The sequence below is a fragment of the Budorcas taxicolor genome, chromosome 19 (assembly GCF_023091745.1).
Source record: "Budorcas taxicolor isolate Tak-1 chromosome 19, Takin1.1, whole genome shotgun sequence".
Lineage (NCBI taxonomy): Eukaryota > Metazoa > Chordata > Mammalia > Artiodactyla > Bovidae > Budorcas > Budorcas taxicolor.
Window position 1 is genome coordinate 21,987,305 of NC_068928.1, and position 23,644 is coordinate 22,010,948.

At 42.7% G+C, this 23,644-nt stretch overlaps 1 protein-coding gene across 5 annotated transcripts; it reads left to right on the forward strand.

Moving 5' to 3' along the window:
- The first annotated feature begins 50 nt into the window (after positions 1–50).
- GLOD4 (glyoxalase domain containing 4) lies at positions 51–20,104 on the forward strand. Of its 5 annotated transcripts, XM_052657870.1 has the most exons (10): positions 637–708; positions 3,132–3,245; positions 3,355–3,404; positions 3,992–4,112; positions 7,982–8,126; positions 10,893–11,029; positions 11,944–12,030; positions 12,304–12,417; positions 12,506–12,592; positions 19,013–20,104. In XM_052657870.1, exons 4-10 carry the CDS (start codon positions 4,020–4,022, stop codon positions 19,076–19,078), a joined length of 729 nt encoding a protein of 242 aa, XP_052513830.1. In that variant the 5' UTR covers positions 637–708; positions 3,132–3,245; positions 3,355–3,404; positions 3,992–4,019; the 3' UTR covers positions 19,079–20,104. The 5 variants fall into 5 exon arrangements, with proteins under 5 accessions (XP_052513826.1, XP_052513829.1, XP_052513828.1 ...); XM_052657866.1 differs by lacking the exons at positions 637–708; positions 3,132–3,245 and adding an exon at positions 51–171; XM_052657868.1 differs by lacking the exon at positions 3,132–3,245 and having other exon boundaries at positions 631–708.
- Positions 20,105–23,644: the final 3,540 nt, after the last annotated feature.

The window sequence follows — 23,644 nt, forward strand, 5'->3', positions numbered from 1 at the left end:
GCCAGTGACGTCACTAACGCGCCGGCGTCAGCTGTGGTTTGTGCGTCGCTGTACGCGTGACTGGTGGTAGTGTAGGTGGTCATGGCGAATCGCAGAGCTCTGCACTTCGTGTTCAAAGTGGGAAACCGCTTCGAGACGGCGTGTTTCTATCGCGATGTCCTGGGGATGAAGGTGCAGGCAGGGCGGAGAGGGGCTGGAGCGCGAGGGGGGCACGAGTGACTGAACCCCACCTGGCCGAGGGAGGAGAAAGGGGTGCGATGTGAATTTCACTGCGAACTCGTGTGTCGGACCTTAGCCCCAGGACTTACCATTAACTCTGTAGTTTTCAGGTTCAGGAAGCATCACGAATTCACTTGGGTTAGATGGACTTTGAAAGGGGGCTAACACTATTTGCCAACTGTGTGCGCACACAGGTCCTTTCAGTTTAAGTTCTTTCACGAATGGTTATTCCTGTCTTTGCGAAGTTTCCAGTCTGTGGGAAAGATAGTAAATAAAAGGTTACGTAATACTCTTCCAGTAAACAATGACTCTTCTGATTTGGAGCCTTTTGGTTTTAGATACCAGCATAATACAGAGCTCTACTTCTCTTGGGGCTGGTTTGAATGGATCACTCAGTCTGTCTAGGTGAACGCTCCAGCTCGTCTCAGAAGTGTGAAATCAGAATCCATTCTCCTTTCCAGCTGTGATTCTGCAGAGATCACCTGGGTGGTAAGCACAGGTGGAAGCTGTTGGAAGGCTCCTGCTACGCAGGGACTTTAGATGTTGTCAACTGAAAGAAAAATTAACAACCTAAGGTTTTTGAGTTAGTTTTTATCTGGGGACCTTCCTAAGGACTCTAGTGTGGAAGACAGCCTCTCGATAGCTCTGAGGAACTGATCTGAAGAGGCAAGGGAGGAGCTAGAAGGTATATGCGTTTTTTGCTTGAAGACGGGAAAGAACCTAAAACCATGTAGGAACATCAAGAGATTACTGCTAAGCACAGAAATAGCTCAAGTTAATGGTTTTAGTGCTTTTCTGTGCGTGGGGAGATGGGTTCTGAGTACCTTGAAATTCTTCCTTAGAAATGCATCTTAAATGTCGAGGACCAGTATCCAAAAGCAGAGAAGGCTTCTTATTTTTCCATTCTGAATTCCCCTCAGGGTGTGCTGTTGGTGAGCAACTGCATTAGCTGATGGTTTGATCTTTGTTGAAATGGAATTGCAGACAACATTGTTTACAGTGTGCAAGAGTAAGGCTTAATGTAGAGACACTGCAGAGTACAAAGGGAATTACCTAAATTCATCAGTCATTTAAAGAATATCACCTATTTCATGGTTCTGTTTTGGGCCTTGGTGACAAAGATGAAAATGACCCTGTTATCTGTCTTCAGTTAAGATCCTGGTTTGGTAGGAATTGTATTTGTACTTTGCAGATGGTAATGGAAGTTAAAATGTGGTGATAGAAAACCACAGAACACTCCTTTAAAGTGTTTCCTCATTGATTAAAGGGTGGTTGTAAGATTAAATTTATTATATATGTGGTATTTGACATATGGTTTGTATTATGTAAGTGTTAACTATCATTATTATAAAAGTACAAGAGGAGAGATTTAACTCTAACCTGGGTCCTCAGGAAATAATTCATAGAGACCTTGTACTTGAGTTGACCCCTAAAGATAGGATTTCCACAGACCTAGATTAGAGGTCTGAACAACTAATGCACAAATAAGATATGTTTGGAAAGCATCACTAGTTTTATGTGCCTTTAGCTTAGATTACTTAGTTGAAGTTGAGATGGGATACCAGGACAAATAGGTTGGAACTGCTTCTTATAGTATCTTGAATAATATTCTAAGGAATTTGGATTTTATGTCATAGTAAATGGGAAGCTCTCTTACATTTTGGAACAGGGCAGTGATGTGATCAGAGCTCTGCTTTAGGGGCTTAATTTTATGATGGTTTTAAGGAAAGATCAATAAGGATGATTTCTAATAGTCTGTGAGAGATGTATGAGAGCTTGAACTGAAGCAGTAGCTGTGGGGCTCAAAAACGAAAATGGAAACTGACGCATTGAGAGCCTACTGTGTAGTAGGGTCTGTGTCAAATGCTTTAATAAATTATCTATTTTCATAAGATGTCAGACTCAGGTCCTAATATGTCGTTCTCAGAGTTACACAACTAAAAGTGTTTGATGTCATTTCGGGGTGCTCCAGTGAGCTCCCAGTACCCTAGTCCTTTATGTCTCCATGTAGGAAGAATTCAATGAGAGGCAAAGTGATAGATAAGAAGCAGTTTATTAGAATAGGATGCTTGTGAAGTTTACAAGCAGGCAGGCAAGGGATACCATGCCCCAAGAACTCAGTGGGCTACAGTTTTATAATCAAAGGAAAAGTGGAGAGGGAGGGAAGAACTTCTTTGTGTTTCTTGAGTAGACATCATGCTTCCATCATCAACTCCTCTAGGTTGGGCAAGGGGATTTTCTTGTCTCTACGTGATCAAGCTAGGTCCACAGATTATTTTTTATGTGTGCAGAGAACGAGTCCTAGGGATCTTTAACTTACTGAGCTTGCTGGGCAGAATGTGGATCTGATGCCACCATTGTTTTATTGTTTGGGGGCATGTCTTGTGCTTCTGTGGCATGGTTTTGTTACTAAGCAACCCTGCTTTCTTGAGTAATCATTTACAGGGGTCTCCCATATTTTTTCTACCTACAGTCCCCTTGTGGGATTCACTATTGAATCAACTACTTTGTCCCTTTACTCTGTCCCTGTCACAATTAAGTGAAGGCCACACTTTTTTTTAACTGCACGTTACCACTTCCTGATGTGAGTAGATTGTACAGCTTTGCTTGGTTGCCTGACCCTTGCTATCAAGCTATTCTTTTTTCGGCTGTGCTGGGTCTTCACTGCTGCGTGGGCTTTTCCCCGTTGTAGCGAGTGGGGACTACTATAGCTGCGGCGCAGTGGCTTCTCATGTCGCAGAGCACGGGCTGTAGGGTGCATGGGCTTCAGTGGTTGCAGCACGTGGCCTCAGTAGTTGCAGATCCGGGCTCTAGAGCACAGGCTTAGTAGTTGGGGCTCAAGGACTTAATTGCTCAGCAGCATGTGGGATCTTTCTGCATCAGGGATCAAAACTGTATCTCCTGCACTGCAGGCGGATTCTTTACCACTGAGCCACCAGGGAAGCCCACTATCAAGGCATGCTCTCTTACCTCATCATCTAGCCTGGGAAAGATTTCCAGCTCGTCATCTTCTGTTCATCTTAAATGTAAAAGCCTGCAAATGATCATGTCTGTGTTTTGACATTTTAGTTTGTGCTAAATATGCTGTGTGCAGTATGAGGAAAACTTTGCCATCTATTCTAATTCCCTTACCAGATTCTTCGGCATGAGGAATTTGAGGACGGCTGCAAAGCTGCCTGTAACGGGTATGACACTTTGTTTCTTAACATCTCCTTAAGCTTTGAATACCCCTGGAGAATAGAAAGCAGTTTCTCAAAGCAGGTAGAAGGCAGCAGAGGAAGTTAAGGAGGCAATAAAAACAGAAATAAGAAATTAGAGAGGCAGCTTCAGGGTCACAAAGACATGTATTCTGTGTATGAAGCAATGTCTTATCGAATATCTCTTAGTTAAGCTCAGTAGTCATGGCCTGAAATTCCAAGGCCGGATGGGAGTTGCGTGCTTGTTGACAAATATGCAAAACATAAGTTAAGGTCAGGTGGGAAAACTGTCCCTATAGGATGCAGCTCCCTGCTTTCGAGGAAAGGTAAATGAATCTTTCCCTCAAGTAAGTGCCAGACGGGTGGTCCTGGGAGCCTTCGTTGACGGGGCTCCTGAGCACTGCCCACAGCTGCCCTTAGCACTGACTAGGGCCGTCACGTCCTTCCGGGTACTTGGAGGACCAGAGGGGACTGCCGCTATTCTTGTTCCAGTAGCTCTCTGAGGGTGGCCTGAAGCAGATTTTTGTCTGTGATCACTGGGTTGGATTTTTTTTTTTTTCTTTTCACTTTTCTAGGCCTTATGATGGGAAGTGGAGTAAAACAATGGTGGGGTATGGACCCGAGGGTGATCACTTTGTCACAGAACTGACTTACAATTACGGCATTGGCAGCTACCAGCTTGGCAATGACTTCCTGGTAAATACCATTTTGTTCTAGCTGATTTTTGGCATTATGTTTGAGAGGTCACTGAGACAGCTGTAGATAATAACGACTAACTGAATTGATGACTTTGGGTGTGGTTTAGTAATCAGTTTCATGATTTCTATTTTAAAAAGAACTAAACTGGGGTAGGGAGGCTCACCTATATATACAGTTAGCTGATTCATGTTGTACAGCAGAAACTTAACACAATGTGGTGAAGCAGTTATATTCCAATTTAAAAAATAATGATAAATAAAAATATATTGAATATTTAAAAAAAAAACCTGCTTGGGCATCTTGTCTCCAAGCTGGCTTCAGGATGAAATGTGTTCTCCCAGCATTTAGAAATCAAGTTCAAGATGTAGAGACAGCTTTGAAGGAGACAGGACTCCCCTTGGGGAATGGCTGAACCGTGAGAGGTGGAGGGGCCAGAATCATTGGTTCTTCAGATCCTCAGCACCATCCAGAGAAATGTTTTCTCTCTAGTGGACAGCTGTGATTGGTTCAGGCAATTACAGTCAATCCCAGTCACAGAAAAATCTGACAAGGTTTTAAGGATAAAAAAGTGGCATTGCATGCACTGTATTCGTTCATTCAAGAGCTCAAGTTACTGTGCATCTGTTATAGTGACAGTATTGAAACCACTGGGTGTCGTTCAGGGGGCTCTGAAGAGCTCTGGTGCCGTCGTCTTTCATGACTCCACACAGAAAAGAATTCAGCTCCAGCTAAAATGATAGATAAGAAGCGATTTATTAGAAGAGGATGCTTGTGAGGCTTACAAGTGGGCAGGCAAGAGATGCTACGTCCCAAGAACTTAGTGGGCTACAGTTTTATAATCAAAGGAAAAGTGTGGAAGGAGAGAGCTTCTTTGTCTTTCTTGAGTAGACATCGTGCTCCCATCATCAGCTCCTCCTTCAGGTTGGGTAGGGAGTTTGCTTATTCCTACATGGTCAAGCTAGGTCCACAAATTGCTGGGGTTTTTTGTATGCAGAGATCTTGTCCTAGGGATCATTAACTGACTGAGTGCGCTGGTCAGGATGTGGGGCTCATGCCACTGTTGTTTTATTCTTTGAGGGCATGCCCCGCACTTCTGTTGCATGGTTTTGTTACTAAGCAAGCCCTGCCTGGTTTTGTGGTTAAGCTCACCTGCTTCCTTGAGTAATCATTAGCTTACAGGGGTTGCCCATATTTTTTTCTCCTTACAGTCCCCTAGTGGGATTCACTATTTAATCACCTAGTTTGTCCCTTTAGTCTGTCCCTATCTGTATCTACCACTTGGTAATCAGTTACTGCAAGATACAGTGTCACTCGGCCCAAATGCACAGCGGGAGTGGAGTAATTCGTTCTTACTCAGAATCTGCCCGGGAAATCTACCTCATGTTATTTTGGTCATTTGCTCTCTTATTCCTGTTAACTCATTAATTAACTCATTGACACATTAAAATAAAGGTAACTAGATGGAAGTTCATACGAGGGTCCGATATCTGCAAAAGTGTTTTGTAAATGGAAAGGATGGCTCAGACTTAATATATTTCTGTTTCTTTTACTCATTCTCTGTGCCACTGACTAATTTGTCTAACAGGTATTTCTCGTGACTTGCTCTATGGCATATCCCTTGTTAGATCCTGGGGATACAGTAGAGAGTGGAGCATGTTCCCTGGCCTAAGGAGCTCCCCGTCTGATGGGGGAAACAAGTAAAGAGACAACAGGAATACAGTGTGACAAGTCTCAGATTGAGGTAGGAACAGGGGAATATGGGAACACACAGGAGGAATCTCCAGCCTGTTCTCCAATGGATGAGAGTTCAGGGAAGGCTTCCTGGAGGAGACATCCGAGCCAGTTGAGGGAGACGTGCACAGGCCTGGAGGTGAGGGGGAGCCTGGTGCTCAGAGAACTGTGAGTCGCGCAATCTGGCTGGAGCTTAGTGTGGAGAAGAGAGAGGGTAGCGTTGAGGCTGGAGGAGTCCCCTGGGGCCGCATCATATCAGGACATTTAGATGTCCTTCTAAAAGCAGAGTAGAGCCATTTTTAAGCAGGAGCATAACACAGAATTTGCAGTATCCAAGAATCCCTGGCTAGAGCAGGGAGGTTGGGTTGGCGGGGAGCAAGACTGAAAGTGAGGCAGCCAGCCCAAAGGTTATACAGTGACAGCAGTGGATGGATTTGAGAGATGTCAGAGATGGCAGTCATAGGATTTGGTGCTTCAGTGTATATGAGGGGCTCTGTGTTTTTCTTATCTTTCTATTCTTTATGCTCCAAATTTAAATCAGGCAGAGAAAAAAGGAGAAAACCAGCTTGGTGCCATGAACCAAGGAGAGGGGGCCCAGAGCCTGACAGACGATAAATAATAAATTTGAATGAATGAGTGAATCGATAAATAATATCATTTCAAATATGATCATTACAATGGGCAAAGAATGGAGGAGAGAAAAGGAGCTTGGGGGTAGGTGCAAATAACCAGTTTCAAGTAGGGTGTTGAGATTGCTTTCCATGAGAAGGTGACGTTTGAACAAAGGCTCAAAGAGGATAAGAGTTAGCTGTGTGAGTGTCTCAGCGAAGAGCATTTCAGCTAGAAAACAGCCAGTGCAAAAGCCCTCAAACAGTGCCTGGCGTGTTTGAGAAAATGCGTAGAGGACGGTGGAGGGGGGAGGAGACGGGCCCAAAAATGACCTAGGTCAGGGGCGAGCTGCCCTGGTGACTCAGGGGTAAGGAGTCCACCTGGCGGTGCAGAAGATGCAGTTTCGATCCCGGCCCAGGAAGATCCCCCATGTCTTGGAGCAGCTAAGCCCGTGTGCCACAGACGTTGAGCTTGCACCCTAGAGCCTGGGAGCTGGGACTGCCAAACCCACGTTCTGCAACTGCTGACACCCGCCCACCCCAGAGCCCGTGCTTTGCAACAAGAGACGCCACCGCAGTGAGGAGTCCTCACACCAGGTCTAGAGAGGAGCCCCTGCTCGCCTCACTAGAGAGAAACTCTCATGGCAACAAAGACCCAACACAGCCAGAAATAAAAAATGACCTGGGTCAGAGCGTCTTGGCCCTTTTAGGCCATCATAAGCCATCCCAGGGTAAAATGAAGAGCCATCAAATGTAAGTGGAAGAATGACAACATGGGATTGCCGTCCTGAGGGCAGACAGTAGGGTGGGTTTCAGGACATTTACTCCAGCAGAGTGGCTGAAGGCTCAACAAGACTGAAGGCAGAGGCTGATCTACCATCCAAGCTAGAAACGAGGCCAGATATATTGGAAGGCATAGTGTACATTCTTAGGTATTTTGATTACACTTAGATAAAGGATGCCTTGATAGTTGGTTTATATTTTTTGGTTTTAAAATAAAAACAAAAAAGTTTAATTAGGTAGCTGGCAAGAAGATTTCTCTGACCAGATCTTGAAAATGAGGGGGAATTCTCTCTGTTAGTGAAAGTGAAAGTCGCTCAGTCGTGTCTGACTACTCTTTGCAACCCCGTGGAATTCACAGTCCATGGAATTCTCCAGGCCAGGATGCTGGAGTGGGTAGCCTTTCCCGTCTCCAGAATATCTTCCCAACCCAGGGGTCGAACCCAGGTCTCCCACATTGCAGGTGGATTCTTTACCAGCTGAGCCACAAGGGAAACCCGATTTTCGTTGCTCAATGGATCTAATTTCTCTGGCGTTTGGATTTCTGGCCTACCATCCACAAAGTTTGGAATCTTTGTGGGAGAAAAATGTCCAAGACTGACTTCAAAATTAGTAGCAGAAAGTTTTGAATGCCGCTTAAATCTTAGGTGTTTGACATAAAGGCAGTGGGGTTTTACTTCATTATCTTCTAAAGAAGATCTGTTGTGATTATGCTCTTGGATGATTATGTTTTGTCGTTTGTCATAGGGTATCACGGTGGCTTCCAGGCAAGCTGTCAGCAACGCTAGGAAGCTGAAGTGGCCGCTCAGTGAAATGGGAGACGGTGTGTTTGAAACCAAAGCCCCTGGAGGATATAAGTTCTATTTGCAGGACTGCAGTCCACCTCAGTCAGGTAATTATATCTGGACTGACAAAAGCCCTCTGTCTAAAGGCATCTGGTAGAAGGAGAGAGGGAGCTTGACTTCCGTCTCCTGTGGAGTCTCTGTGTTGACATGACTCGTCTTTCCCAAGCCAGTGTCAAAACTTCAGTGCATCCCTATCAGTGTTCTGGAGTGGTTCGGTTCTACTGGTAACGTGTTGATGTGTAGGATACTTTCAGCTGCAAATATCAGAAAACCCACCTCTAGGTTGAATGGTAAAAAAAAAAGTCTTAGTTCATAGAGCAGGTGTTGTCTCGGTCAGAGAGACTTCAGGGTTTGTTGATCTAGCAGCTCAGCAATGGCATCAAAAACCCAAATCTCTCTCTCCACCCTCTTGTCCTCAGGGATCCACTTCTCCCCCTCACAGTGGTGGGGTGACTGCCAGTAGCATTTGGGGCTACCCGCCCACACACTCTCATCTAACAGGAGAAAGAGAAACTGACTTTCTGTGGCTCCTCTTTAAAAGCACAGCAAAACTTTCCTAGAATCTTCTAGCAAACTTCCTGGTCAGAGTTGACTCACATACCCTGCTCCTGAACCAGTCATAGGCAGGCAAGAGAAGCAGATTTATCCTTAGACCAGTTAGTCCCTGGCTGAGGACAGTTTCCTGGATTACGGTGGTGGTTCTCAGTGAGTATGGGTGAGTGAGGTGAGGAGCCCACCACGCTGAGCCCCACAGTGAGCAGGAGAGAAACTGCGCCACCTCTCAAGTACCTCAGGCATCCTCATGCATCCTATGTGTATTGCTGAAAATTCTGCTACCTGCTTAGCCAACAAAGAACCCAAAGCAAGAAAAGGAAAAGAAAAAAAACGCTGGTGAATTGCAGGGGCACTTGTGTCAGCCATTCGCTCCGTGAATAAGCCCCGAAGTGGAGACCTTCTCCTCCCCCATGCTGGTCTGCCTCAGCTCCTGGACGCCCCTCATACTGAGTCTGATGGTTGTGATTAATGTTACATGCTTTTCATCCAGAGCTCAGAAGAAGAAAGGGCAATGATTCCAGTGTGGGGGGGTTAGACGCGTGCTGTGGGACTTACTGAGAGATGGTATTTTTGGAACTTCCCAGGTGATGTAAGGGATTTCCATGATTATTTTTATAGATAGGTGATTGGTGCTTGAAATACTAACTTTGATATACCTAACTCCTGCCATGAATTTCGCTGTGCACTTTTTCCATAGTCTTCATGATACTTCAGTGCATAAAATAATGGTGGGCCCCAGAGGCCTGAGATGTTTTTGTTCTTTGCAGTGATAACACCTTGGGAGCCTTGATTTCTGGTTGGTAGTATAGTCAGATCGCCCAGTCTAGGGGGTGTCCATCCTTTGAATGAATCACTCTTGTGTAGTCACACCCACTGCAACTATTCCTGTCCCTGCATCCCTTCAGGGTGTGAGTCAGTTGGAATTTGTTGATTTCTCGGTGAATGGGGAAAACTTAAATCTGCCAGGGAGAGGTGTCTGTGACAGACGTCTTGCTTTAGTCATGGTATTGCTAGTCTAGCAAACAGGGCTAAGGCAGTGAAAATCGAAGAAAACTACATTGAGTTTACCATCCTCAGATGGAGACTTGGAACAGCTCTTCTAAAAGTCACTGTACAAAATAGAAGTTTCCAGTAATATTAAGCGTTTTAGTATAACTGTTATTCTTTTTTACAAAAATGCAGGTTTTTTTTTTTTTCTCCCTAGACAAACAGGCAGAGAGAAGAAAACAGATAACCACTGTTAACATTTTAAGAGTATATCCTTCCAACTTTTTAATCCAAAGAAATATATAATCGGATATATACGGGATTCCATTGTGTGACATCATAGGAAGAGAAACAGTTGTCTGTTGTTAGGAATTCACTTTGTCCCTGGTGTCTCGTTGTCATGAGCAACTCTGTGATGAGTGTCTTTGATGAAAGCCCTTCACACATCCACAGTTATTTCCTTAATTGCTGAAAATGGGATTGTTCTTTCAAAAGCAGGGGACATATTTTAGACACTTTCTGTCAGAATTATTGCCCAGAAATACTACTAATTTACACTCTGCCATTGTGGTTTTTCCCATTGCGCTGTAATAGTTAACTCTGTGAACTTTTTAAAATCATTTGCCGATTAGATAACAGAATGTTTTATTTGAATTCTAACTTTGTGAGGTTAAACGTGCTTTTGCATGTTCCTCCCTTTGTGGATTGCTGCTTCGTGCCTCTTATTTTTCTAGGATGGGCATCTTTTTCCTATTGATGTTGAAAGGTGACTTAAATATTAAGGACTTCTTGCTTATTTTTGTTGTTAAAAAAGATGTTTCCTACTTTGTAGTTTCGTCTTTAATTTTGCTTGTAATTCTTGTTTTGGTTGTTGTGTACAAGGTTTCCATTTTGTGTGATTAACCTAGCACATTTTCTTCTTCATGGTTTTTCTGTCTTTGATGTCAGATTAAATAAAAGATCTTTCTCCATCCCAAAATTGTTTAAATGATCACCTGTTTCGAGTATTTTCATGGTTTCATTCTTTCAACTTAACCCTTTAACCCATCAGGAATATATTTTGCTATCTAGTTTTAAAGGTGTGTCTTCTTCCCACCGTAAGAAGCCAGTTATCTTAACGCCTTTTATTTAACAATGTGCCCTTTCATACTGACCTAAAATCTCTTTCTTATCACAAACTAAATTCTCAGTATATACCTGAGCCTGTTTGGGTCCTTCAGTTCCATTCCTTTGCACTGCCCTGTCCATTCCTTTGTTTTGTTACCTTACAGATCCTGTATTAAAAGTAACTCTAGCAGTATCTGATCTTCAGAAGTCCTTGAACTACTGGTCTAATCTACTGGGAATGAAAATTTATGAAAAAGATGAGAAGGAACAGAGAGCTTTGCTAGGCTATGCTGATAACCAGGTGAGCAATGTTGGAAAGAAATAATCTGTTACATTAGATTCGACATATAAATGAGGTTAACATGAAGGTTATTCATGTAGTTTCTTCATAGTAATTCAGTATTTAGAACAGAAAGGAGAAAATAAAAACTGCCGGGAAACTCACCACCCAGATATTACCTTTATTTATATTTGGAGATATATCCTTTCAGGAGTGGATTTGCTGAGTCAGAGGAGATATAGGCAAGATTTAATGCAATGATGATGATCTATTTTCCTCTCTTTTTTTTTAAAAGTAACATTTGAGCATGATTTAGTCCTTGTACTTTGACCCAAATAGGTCTACTAAGACTTTATTTCATAGACGTACTCATCCTACGCGTGCACAAAGGAGCGTGTACAAGTTTATCCGCTGCAGCATTATTTGTAATAGCAAGATATAACCTAGGGAATTCCCTGGTGGTCCACTAGTTAGGACTCCACGCTTTCACTGCTGAGGGCCTGGGTTCAGTTTCTCTCAGGGGAACTAAAGCCTGCAAGTGGCCCAGTGTAAACAAAAAAAAAAAAGAAAAGAAATAGCCTAAATGCTCTATGGATTCAGTAGTTGAGTGATTTATGGTTGATGCATAGAATGAACTACTGAAGCAGCCATCAAAAAAATGAGTCTTTATGTGCTGAGATGGCAATGTTAATTGGAGAAGAACAAGGGAAAGAATAATGTATAAATTATGTTACCATTTGTATGAAAAAAAAAGACTCTATGCCTATGTTGTGTATCTAGAAAGATACACAGGAAACTGCTGATTGGTTGCCACTGGGGTGACAGTAGGAGGGAGACTTAGAATTTACTTTATTCCTTTATCCTGGTTTGAAAATTTTTTTTAAAGTCACGTGATCTGTTCTGAAAAATAAACCCACTTTCTCATGTCTTTTCAGTGTAAGCTGGAGCTGCAGGCCATCCCGGGGAAAGTTGATCACGCAACAGGTTTTGGACGCATTGCCTTTTCTTGCCCTCAAAAAGAGGTAATGTATGGTAGCAGGTCTTCTGTTGAAACTCTGTGACTAGCGACTTCCAAGAGCTAGGAACCCTGACCCTCCCTGCTCCAGGTTCATGCTGGTTGTGGCTTTGGCATGAAGTTCGGCAGTTGTCTCGAGAGCAGCTGAGATAATAGAAATCAAACAGGTGGTGCCAGGGTTCTCTCTGGTTGATCTGAGAGTCCTCCAGGGCTGCCAGGGACCACGGCCCCAGCGTGGTGTGGCACCCCTTGCTCACTGTGCCTTTTTGTTTTCCTCAAGTTGTCAGACATAGAAGACTTGATGAAAAGGGAGAACCAGAAGATTCTGACTCCGTTGGTGAGTCTGGACACTCCAGGGAAGGCGACCGTGCAAGTGATTATTTTGGCTGACCCTGTAAGTATCACCCAGGAAGGGGACAGGCTGCCCCAGGGTTTTCTTCTGAGGTGTCTCTCTGCCAAATTTCTTTTCTCTCTTGGTGTAGGATGGACATGAAATTTGCTTTGTGGGGGATGAAGCATTTCGAGAACTCTCAAAGGTGGATCCAGAGGGAAACAAATTATTGGACGACGTGAGTCTCACCTCTAAATTCCTGTCCGCTTTGGCCGCAGGGGATAATGTGTATGGAGAAGGGCCAGTTCTTACTTTCAGAACTCTGTCGTTTTGCTGTTGGGGTGACTTGAGCCAGAGACTTGTGTCAACTCCATGACCACCTCTGTGACTCTTGGCGGGGTGCAGCGTCTGTGCCTTCCCTCGGGTTGCCTTGAGGAAACCACTGCTGCTGAATACATCACTGTTCTGCTCAGAGACCGGAAGTGCCCAACCGCCATCCATTCTCACTATCTTAGCCCCTTAGTCATATCTTCTCCATTCTACAGCATCGTCCTCTTCCTTCCTGGCGAATTATTCTCACCAGCGTACAAACTAACTCCAACATCTTGAAAAACTCTCTTTATTCACCCCATATCCATTCTCCAGGTTCCTGCTAAAAATCTCCCTGCGCGCCGTTTCTACTTCTTTGTGTGTGTGTGTTTACTGTCTAATTTTGTCGGGATAGTGATTGATGGAGTAAGTCATCCCTTTTTAATGAGAAACCCAGAAGCTAGTTGTTTGCAGATGGTGAGAAGGGTAAGGTGAGGGACAGCAGAAGAAACTTCACTGGAGTTGTTTTCTGAGGCAAAGGGGGATTTTGCTTTCAGAATATGAGAAGGAAAATGGAGGAAGTACATCAGATTGTGCCTCATAGTGAAGAGGCTCCTGAGGAGGGGAGTGAGGGCTGCTGCTCCAGATGAAGCTGTGTGGCCTGGGGATTCTCAGCACAGATTCCCAGCATCTCTGAACCCAGATTTCCTGCCTGCAAAATGGAGGAGACAGTCACACATTTCTTTGGCCATGAAGGCTATGATCTCATAGCTTTTTTTTTTTTTTGAAGTATAGTTGGTTCATAATGTTGTGTTAATTTCTTTGGTACCATTTCTACTTCTTACCCTCCATTCACATTTCGCTCTGTCCCGCACTGGCTCCTATCACACGGTGAAACGCTCGCGTTGACCTCATCAGTGACCTCCCTCTTGCCAAATCCAGTGACTGCTTTTCATCCTCATCAGACGTGATCTTCTAGCAGCCTGGGAAGCCGTTGTGAAGTGTCGTTCCCCAGCTTCCCGCTCATACCTCGTAGGTAGTCGGTGCTCGGTGAGTGCGTTGCTGCTGCTGAAAGGACTGAATCCACCAGTCCTGGTTTCGCCACTTAGAATCTATGTGACTGACCTTAAGAAATTTACTTCAAGTCTCTAAACTGCAGTTTTCTTATACAGAAATGTGAGGAAATAAGGTTGTCCGCCTCCCAGGATTGCTGTGTGGTTTATAGTGCTTGGCAAACTGCTGACATAATAACGGACACTCAGTTGAGGTTCATCAAAGCCAGAAATGTACAGAAGCTTTAGTGTTTCTAAATATTACCATGAAGGAAAAGTAGAATCTCCGGCAACCTCTCAGTGGGCAGATTGGCTAAACTGTTCTTGCTCTTTCATCACTGACCGACTTCCTGGTCTCTCTTCTCCCTTGATGTTGGAGATTCCGCCATCTTCCTGTCTGTCTGACGGCTCCCCTCAGCCTCAGGCACCTTTTTCTGTGGCTGGTCCTGAAGTGATGTTGCCCATGGTCCCACTCTGGCTGTCTTTTACTCTGCTCGTACATTCTTTCTTTTCTCTGAGAAGTTACTTGCTCCTCTGGTTATCTCTGCTCTGAGCTTCAGCCATCATCTGTTCTAAACTTCTTAATTTCTAGTTCCCCCCTCCTCCCTAAGCTCCAAACAGGCATTTTTGATTGTTGTTACGGAGGTAAAATATACATTGAATTTAAGTGTACAGAAATTTGGTGTTCGCGTTGATAAATTTTGACACTTTCATAAACTCATATTCACTACTCAAAATGTAGAGCATTTTCATCATTTATAGAAAGCTCTCTTAAGCCCGTTTTTATCTTCCCACTCCTCCTCCAGCAGCAGCTGCTGTGCTGACTTCGGTCACACTGGCTTTGGCTATCCTTGGACTTCATACAAATGGAATGGCTTCTTTCAGTAACATTTCTGAGATTGCTCCATGTAATTGCACATTCCAGAGTTCTCTTTTCTTCCTTTTGCTGAGTGGTATTCAGTTTTGTGAATGTAGTAATCTGCTTATCCATTCTTCCAGTGGTGGACATTGGAATTTTTTTCCAGATTTTTATCTATCATAAGGAAGACTGCTATGAACAGTCTCATGTAACTCTTTTGGTGGACGTATGTTTCATTTCTCTTGCATAAATACCTGGGAGGGGAATTGCTTTTACTTTCTAAGAAGCTGCCAAACAGTTGTCCAAAGTGATTGAATATTTTAAACTATCAGTCATGTATATATAGAAGAGTTCCAGCTGTTCTAAATCCTCACCAACATTTGTGTGTTATCTTTTTGTCCATTTCTTGCCATAATTTTATTTTAAATTATTGTTCAGTTGCTAAGTTGTGTCCAACTCTTTGAGATTGTGTGGACTGTGGCACTCCAGGCTCCTCTGTCCTCTACCATCTCCTGGACTTGTGTCCATTGAGTTGGGTGATGCTATGATTAAAAATTCCAAATATACACAAAAGAGAACAATAAATTCCTATGTGATTATCACTCATCAGCTCTGCCATAATTTTTCATCATTCCTTTCCACTCCACTTTTTTTTGGCAGTGGAGATGTTTGTTGGAGAATTTTAAGGCAAATTTCAGATGCCATGTCATTTCAACCGTAAATACGTAAGTGTTTTACACATTTTAAGATAATTTAAAAAGTAAAAGTTAAGGAATTTTCTTGTATACCACAGCGACATCATCACACTTAAAAAATCAACAGTGTGGGACTTACCTGGTGGCCCAGTGGTTAAGACTCCATGCTTCTGATACAAGGTGCATGGGTTTGATCCTTGGTCTAGGAACTAAGATCCCCCATGCCACATGGTGTGGCCAAAAAAATCAACAATATATCCTTAATGTCACCTAAAATCCAGTTCTTATTAAATTTTCCCTGGCCATCTAAAAATGGTGTTTTTTTTTTTCTCCTTTTATAAAAATGGTTTTATATATTAGTTTGTCCCATGTATTTTGTTTCTGTCTTTACTGCTCTGTGTAGTTTTTTTGGCTTTAATATGATTGGACTGTATCGATACGCATAACTTACCTGATCCATTGAGTTTCATGAAAACTAACCAGTAGACACATCAATGATCTATTTCACATTTTAGCCATTCTCTAAGCTCTAAATATGAGTTTACTTTCACTCTGGGTGTCTTTGCTTACATTATTATCCTAGAATGTCCTTTTTCTCACTTGAGTATTTGCATATTTGTCAAGGCCCATTTAAATCCACATTTTAAAAAAATCTGACTCTTTCTTATTGATGTGTTGGACTTCTGGATACGAGTCATTTGTTAGATAATCTGTAAAGATGAGTACTTTTCCCATTCAGTGGTTTGCCTATTTATTTTCTTATTAGAGTCTTTTGAAGAGAAGGCGTTTCTTTCCGTCCAGTTTATTAACTCTTCCTCTTATGCCTAGTGCTTTTTGTGTCATGCTAGTGTTACAGCCAAAGAGCCTCTTAACCTGGACAAACTATGAACGGTACAACTCCACAAGCCTATAACTTGCTTTGTCTTACTTCAGATCCATTCTTTGTTAATATTAGAGGAAAACAAAAGTTACTATTTATTAAGCATCTCTTATGTTGACATGTTCTTAAGTGCCTTACCTGTATTCTGTAACTCTTACCATAATTCACAAGGTGGATAGCATTCCTCTTTCAGGTAAGGAAACTGAGTTTCAAAAGAATAAGTCACTCAATATTATACACTCCACAAGTTAGCAGGGCAGGGGCCCAAAGAGAGGTCTTTCAGGTTTCAAAGGCAGTTCTTTTTTCCTCTTCTGTACTCTGCTTCCTCCCCTGGTAGTACTGTGTATCTATTATCACAGTTGTTTAAGCTAGAATCCTCAAAGCCAGTTTTTCTTTTAACATTTAATATGCTTTTTTAAAAAAGTATTTATTTATTTGGCTGTGTCATGCGGGGCGTGGACTCTAATTGGTGGTGTGTGGGCTTCAGGAGTTGCGGTGCACAGGCTTAGTTGCCCCGGAGCATGTGGGATCTTGGTTCCCTGGCCAGGGATTGAACCTGTGTCCCCTGCATTGCAAGGCAGATTCTCAACCACTGGACCACCAGGGAAGTCCCTAATATGCTTTTTGTTTTAGAATACTTTTAGATTTACACACAGAGCCATTTCTGAATATTGTTGCTCCTCACCGCTACATTCTCTTAGCAACAAGTCACCAAGAGCTGAGAGTTCTCCCTGGGAAATCCTCTGTCTACTTTTGAAAAGGCTCTCATTTTCACCTCCAAATACTGCACAAACCTCCTCCCAGCTTCTAGTCAATCTCTGATGCCAGCAGTAGGCTTTCTAAAGCATAAATCTAATAAGTTAAAAAAAAAAAAAAACTAAAATCTTCTGATGGCCCTTTGTTGCCTCCAAGATAAGTTCAGAACTCTGGCAGAGCACATGACATGTCGGGTCACAGTGTATGCTGCCTCTCCTCCTTTCAGTCCCACTGAACCGTTTATATTAACCAAGGTAGGTCTCCAGCCTCCGCCCAAGGGTTGTTTTCCGTTCTCCCCTCCCCACTTACTCCACTCATCCTGCAAAACCCAGAAGCTTTCTTGGGTTTTCCACACCAGTTTGTTGTTTTTGCCTACTTTCAGTGGCTCCTAGAAGACAGAAGTGTTTGTGTCTTTGGGATGTGGGGAGGTTTTGGGCTTCTTTGGCGTAGTTTTGATTTCTAAATACATTTTATTTTCAGCAATGTATTTTTAAAATGCATTTAAAAATCAGAAACACACAAAACAAATAAGACCTTTTATTTTCATCAAGGGCTTCCCAGGTGGCTCAGGGGTAAAGAATCTGTCTGCCAGTGTAGGAGATGCAGGTTCAGTCCCTGAGTTGGGAAGATCCCCTGGAAGAGGACATGGCAACCCACTCCAGCATTCTTGCCTGGAGAATCCCATGAGCAGAGGAGCCTGGTGGACTGCAGTCCATGGGGTTGCAAAGAGTCAGACATGACTTAGTGACTGAGTGTGTATTTTCATTGAAATGAAAAATCAGATAGTACTCAGATTCTATATAAATGCAGTGATGCCATCTCTGAGTGCCACTGCCCATGGCAGCCACTCTCAGCTTCACTGTTTCTTCATGTTCAGTTGCAGACAACATCTTTTGACTTCCTGCTGAAATAGATGAATGATTTTACACTAGTTCTCCAACCAGTTAGTTACTCCTTTCCCGTTGGTCTGATATCACGTTTTTGTGGTCCTAGTATACACCAGGACACTCACACGCACACACATCCGCCTGCAAAAGAGTTGTTTCCATATCTGAATCCTCCACTATTTCATGTGCTCCTCAAAGGGTCAGACTTTATCTCTGCTGCCACACCTGAACCCAGCATAATACCTGCCTCATAATGAAAACTGGCGTTTTTAAAGGTACAGTTGTCACTTAGTATCCACAGGGGTTGGTTCCAGGACCCACCGGGAATACCAGAATCCTAGGATGCTCAAGTCCCATAGTCAGCCCTCCATATCTGCAGACACAGAACTCATGGAAACTGTGATTCAGTCCTTGAATGTATTTCCCTACCAAACAGCTAATTAGCATATACTTGGTTATATTGGACCCGACGTTTTAGGAGACTTCTGTTGTAAACCCTGCTCCTGCCAACTCCCCTGCCAGTTTCTAAGACCTCAACCCCACAGGCTAATACGATAAAAGGACTCTGGTGGAACCAAAGCATATTGTTTCTTAACGCTTTTTTTAGTTAAGCGGCCCCAAATGAAATAGTACCAACATCAGTGAAATAGGAAGGAGGTATGAGAAAAGGAAACAATTCCAAGCTCATTACTAAAATGTCAGAATAACTTTTCACATTTCGTCTCATGATTAGATTGAGTCTCCTGAGCACTAAAGATTCTTGAGAGGGATGCTTCTCTGGTACTCCAGTGCTTAAGACTCCATGCTTCTCCTGCAGGGAAGCATGAGTTCGATCTGCAGTGGGGGAACTAAGATCCCACGTGCTGTGTGGCACAGTCAAATAAAAATAAAGATTTTCTTGGGAGGCCACCGAGATGCTAAGAGTGCCAACACTTTCTGTTCCAAAGAGCCCACAGCCTGGTGTGCTTGCTTGGCCTTGCTCACCAGTCAGCCGTCAGCCACACTTCCTGGCTGCAGGCTCTGCCCTTTACTCTGCAGAGTGAGAACTGACAAGCAATTGCCCGATACCCAACAGCAACATCTGTCAAAGTAAACACAAGACTCTACTGAATGAACATCTTTTAATTATTAATTTCTTGATTGTAGGCAGTGAGGTATGAAGTAGATTGTAAGTTTATTTTCTGGATTGAGACTAAATAATTCCAATTTTGTTTCTACAGGCAATTGCAGGAGATAAAAGTGATGAATGGTTTGCTGCACAAAAGAAACCAAAGGCGACAGGTTAATCGAAGACATCGCATGCAGCAAGCCTTGGTGGTTCTTGCCCAACACCCGTGAGGCCTGACCTGTGCATTACATGATGCATGCTCTCACGACTTAGGGGTTTCCTGAACAGGCAGAGAGGCTGGGGTGGTGACTATGCATGTATTTTAATCTTTAAAAGCTCTGATATATTTTAGAAAATCCTAGCATCATCAGTTCATTTAAAGAACTCTTGCTGTCATCTGTGCTGTCACTGTAAGGGTACATTCTGTATGTAGCTGTTAGATGAGTAATAAATTCTTCTCCAGGCTGGGACAGCTGTATGGAACATGACCTTTGATTGAGGGTTGAGGGAATTTTGATAAGCATGTAGGTTTAATGAGAACAACTAAATCCAGATAAATCCAAATCAGTTACTTATAGCAGGAGTCCTTCCAGGACCTGGAGACAGTATGCTTTTCTAATGTCTTACTCTGGCAGGCCTTGACATATTAAAACTTTTAAAGAAATTTCGTGCCTTGAACCAAAAGATTCAGTTAGCATTCCGGTATTCCTTGCTTTAAATTTTTTAGTCAGAAAAAAACAGAAGGATGTAATGTGTAATGTTGGTACACACCTGGCTATGTGTTAGTTTCTCTCTTTCTCTCTCTATATGTGTATTTTTTTGGCTTTTAATCCTCTTAAGAGACCATGTTAGATTTCTGAGAGATGGATTGATTAGATGATTTCTTCAGTATGAAAAACTATTAAAATATTTTGTTGTTATTTTCTTTCTGATTCTGCAGAACAAATCACTTTTTATCACTGGAAACAAGTTGTGCATGTTTATTATGAAATGTTTTTTGGAAATTATGCCAAGCTGTTACAACCAATTTGAAAGAATCAGTATTTAAAGGTGGTGGTCAGTTTCACACTTTAGGGAAGAAACTAAGGAGTTTGGAAAGGACTGACTCAGAAGTTACCAGTTCCTGCACAATATACATGAAATTACTTGTAAATCATAGCCTCTAAAACCAATTGTGAGTTTCAATGCAAACCAAACTATGTTCCTCCTGTCCACAATTGGTTCACCTTTTCCTATGCATAGGGAAATTATTATATGAATTTTGGATAATCAAGGAAATGCCTCGTCTGTCTTCTTTAGACTATGATTCATTAATTCTCTGATTTTCTGTTAGATTATTAAGTAATTCTTGATGCTTCTCTCTAGTAATACTGTTTTCCTGAAAAGAAACTATACTTTTCCCAGTGTGTTAGACTGCTTTGTTGTAGCTTTCTATTTTGCAAGGCATATGGAATCTTTGTTCTCTGACAAGGATCGAACTCAGGCCCCCTGCAGTGGAAGTATGCAGTCTTAACCACTGGACCACTAGGGAAGTTCCTGATGTGGCCTTCTTAAGATTGTTATAGTAAAACAAGTGGTTTATGTAAGTACTAAACAGATGCTAGATTCCTCTTTATCTTACCCCCAATTTTTTCTCTTAAATGTTGAGCTCTGCACAAGAGAACTGAACGCTGTTTAGCTATCTGGGACATTTTAGCTCTATGATATCAACCCCCTTTTATTTCTCTCATTGCCTGTCATTTTTCCTTTGTTGCAGTCTTTAATATTTTATTCATCCTAAAACCATTTACTGTACCACTTTCACCTTTTATCAAGCAGTCCAAAAGTTGACCTCTATATAGGCAGCTGCTAATTTTAAACCAAAAGTCATTACTTAGAGATGGTTTTGTCCACACTGGTGTTTTTAAACAGATGAAATTGGAAAGTTCCTCCTTTTTTCCCGAGTTGTGTTTTCAGAGTAGTGAATTTGTTTTTTTGACCTTCAGGGTTGTGGTCCTAATATATTAAGTTGAAGTTCAAATCTCTCTTGGATTTAAATACAGAAAGACTGTAATATGGGAGTTACCCCAGGTTAGCCTGGAGAGTTAGTATGAAGTCCCCATTTGTCCGACATTGGGATGGAATTAGCAAAGCTAGGGACTTTCAGTGCTCCTTAAGGTGACTGCCTGTCTCACCTGTCCCACGGCGTCATTGTGGTCTAGCAGAGTTTCCAGGAGGGTTCTCCCTTGTCCACTGAAATTTATGCTAGAAGTTGATGGGGAATTTCAGTTTGGTCTAAGATAGCTTTCCTTTACCTTTGAGAAATCTGTAGAAAACTTATTACTGCATCCTTAAAGAGAAGTAAAGAAGCACCCTTGCCTCAGACCCTTTATAAGGTAATAGAGTCAGTGGTTCAAAAATAAAAACAGTATAAAAAGGTACTTACTGAAAAGCCTTGTTCCTCCCCATCAATCCCATACCCCCTTTCTCCTCATTAAGCATACACATATGTTCTTTCTCTCTCCTTCTCCCAAAATTTTAGCACGCTGTGTATACTATACCTTACTTTAAAAATATATATATTCTGCAGTTGCTGTCTAGAGTCTTTATAATTTACTGAGTTTTATAGTGATTTACAGAATGGTATGGTACAGCACCTAAATTGACAGCATATTTTGGAACAAGGTGTTCTGTTATTATTTTTACTGTTAATTCACATTTAATGTGAATCATGGTCCTAAAAGCATCAAATGTGTTCATAGTATCTTCCAGAGAGAACAGCAGCATTGTACAGCGTGGGTCTTGTCCAATTTATAGTTAAGAGGAATAGTCCTTTATAGTCACTGTGGTATCCTGAGTATACGTGATTCTTAGGTAATGCGGTTAGTCTGTAGCAACTTTCTGAAAATATGTGAACACAGGTTCTTGAAGGAGATACCTGGCCAGATCTGGTTTCCTTTACCCTTTGAAGTCTTCTTTATAGCTGTTGCTTCTGTTGTTAAATAGTCCTCCATGAACGGGAGTTGGCCTGATATCATGAGCTAGGAAAATAGTTTGAAGAGAGTATTAGGAAATTCCATGCCACCGCTGGCTTTCTTCTCTGGAGTGTCTTTAATAATACCATTTAGCACTCCTGTCTCAGGGCACCATTGTGCATTGATGACTCCATGAAAACACTAAGAAGAGACGCTGAGCTTAGGTGCCTTAGCCCCAGCACAGGTCAAGGGATGTGTTGTGCTCCCCAAACAAATCCCACTTACATATGTAGACACACTGTCCCACAGACATCCCCAAGCAGAAACCAAGGCTAGCTAAGGGACTGGTCCCAAGAAAAATTTGGTTGCATGGTCTTAAATGTGTCTTTCAGAGTCTGGTATTTTGAAACCATCCATTCCAGTGTTTCTCAACTGCTGTGTTGTGATGCATCAATTCATCAGTTTCAAAGTGTGACTTCCCTCAAAACATTAACTTCACCAGGCCTGTGTTCAGTAGGGGCTTTTGGTAGTGGGACTTGACTTCAGCTTTTTGGAAGACCAGGCCCCACCCCTACCCCCAACTCTATCAGTTCAGTTCAGTTCAGTCGCTTAGTCGTGTCCGACTCTTTACGACCCCATGAATCATAGCACGCCAGGCCTCCCTGTCCATCACCATCTCCCAGAGTTCACTCAGACTCACGTCCATCAAGTCAGTGATGCCATCCAGCCATCTCATCCTCGGTCGCCCCCTTCTCCTCCTGCCCACAATCCCTCCCAGCATCAGAGTCTTTTCCAATGAGTCAACTCTTCGCATGAGGTGGCCAAAGTACTGGAGTTTCAGCTTTAGCATCATTCCTTCCAAAGAACACCCAGGGCTGATCTCCTTTAGAATGGACTGGTTGGATCTCCTTGCAGTCCAAGGGACTCTCAAGAGTCTTCTCCAACACCACAGTTCAAAAGCATCAATTCTTCGGCACTCAGCTTTCTTCACAGTCCAACTCTCACATCCATACATGACCACTGGAAAAACCATAGCTTTGACTAGACGGACCTTTGTTGGCAAAGTAATGTCTCTGCTTTTTAATATGCTATCTAGGTTGGTCATAACTTTCCTTCCAAGGAGTAAGCATCTTTTAATTTCATGGCTGCAGTCACCATCTGCGGTGATTTTGGAGCCCCCAAAAATAAAGTCTGACACTGTTTCCACTGTTTCCCCATCTATTTGCCATGAAGTGATGGGACCAGATGCCATGATCTTAGTTTTCTGAATGTTGAGCTTTAAGCCAACTTTTTCACTCTCCACTTACACTTTCATCAAGAGGCTTTGGGTTAATAGTGAATCAACAGCCCCTGGAGAGACAAGGGGCCTCAGACTCCTTTCCTTCCTTCTCCCCCTCCCTTTCCCAGAGACTGAACCTCAGGAGAATGGTCTCACTGACCTCATGTCAGAGCATGATTCTGCCCCAGCTCCTCTGCTTCTGAATATCTATATATGCTCTGGGGAAAAGGAAGGCTGGGAACTCAATCCTACAGAAAGCCAGTTTCGCCAGAACTTTCCCCTCAAGGAGAGATCCTTTTCATACATTTTGGATGCCTCCCCCCAGGACTCTCACTTTTTATCAGACAGACACCATTCATCAGTTGTGCAACAGCAGTCACTATCATGCAGTTAAAGTGATTTATTGAGGTCTCAGCTACGGTGGTTGTTACAGCCTCAGGATATTTTGGCCCTCAAAAGGTCTTTAAAGTGCCTCCTTCCCTACTAGAGCTGCCCTGCTACTCTGTCCTCC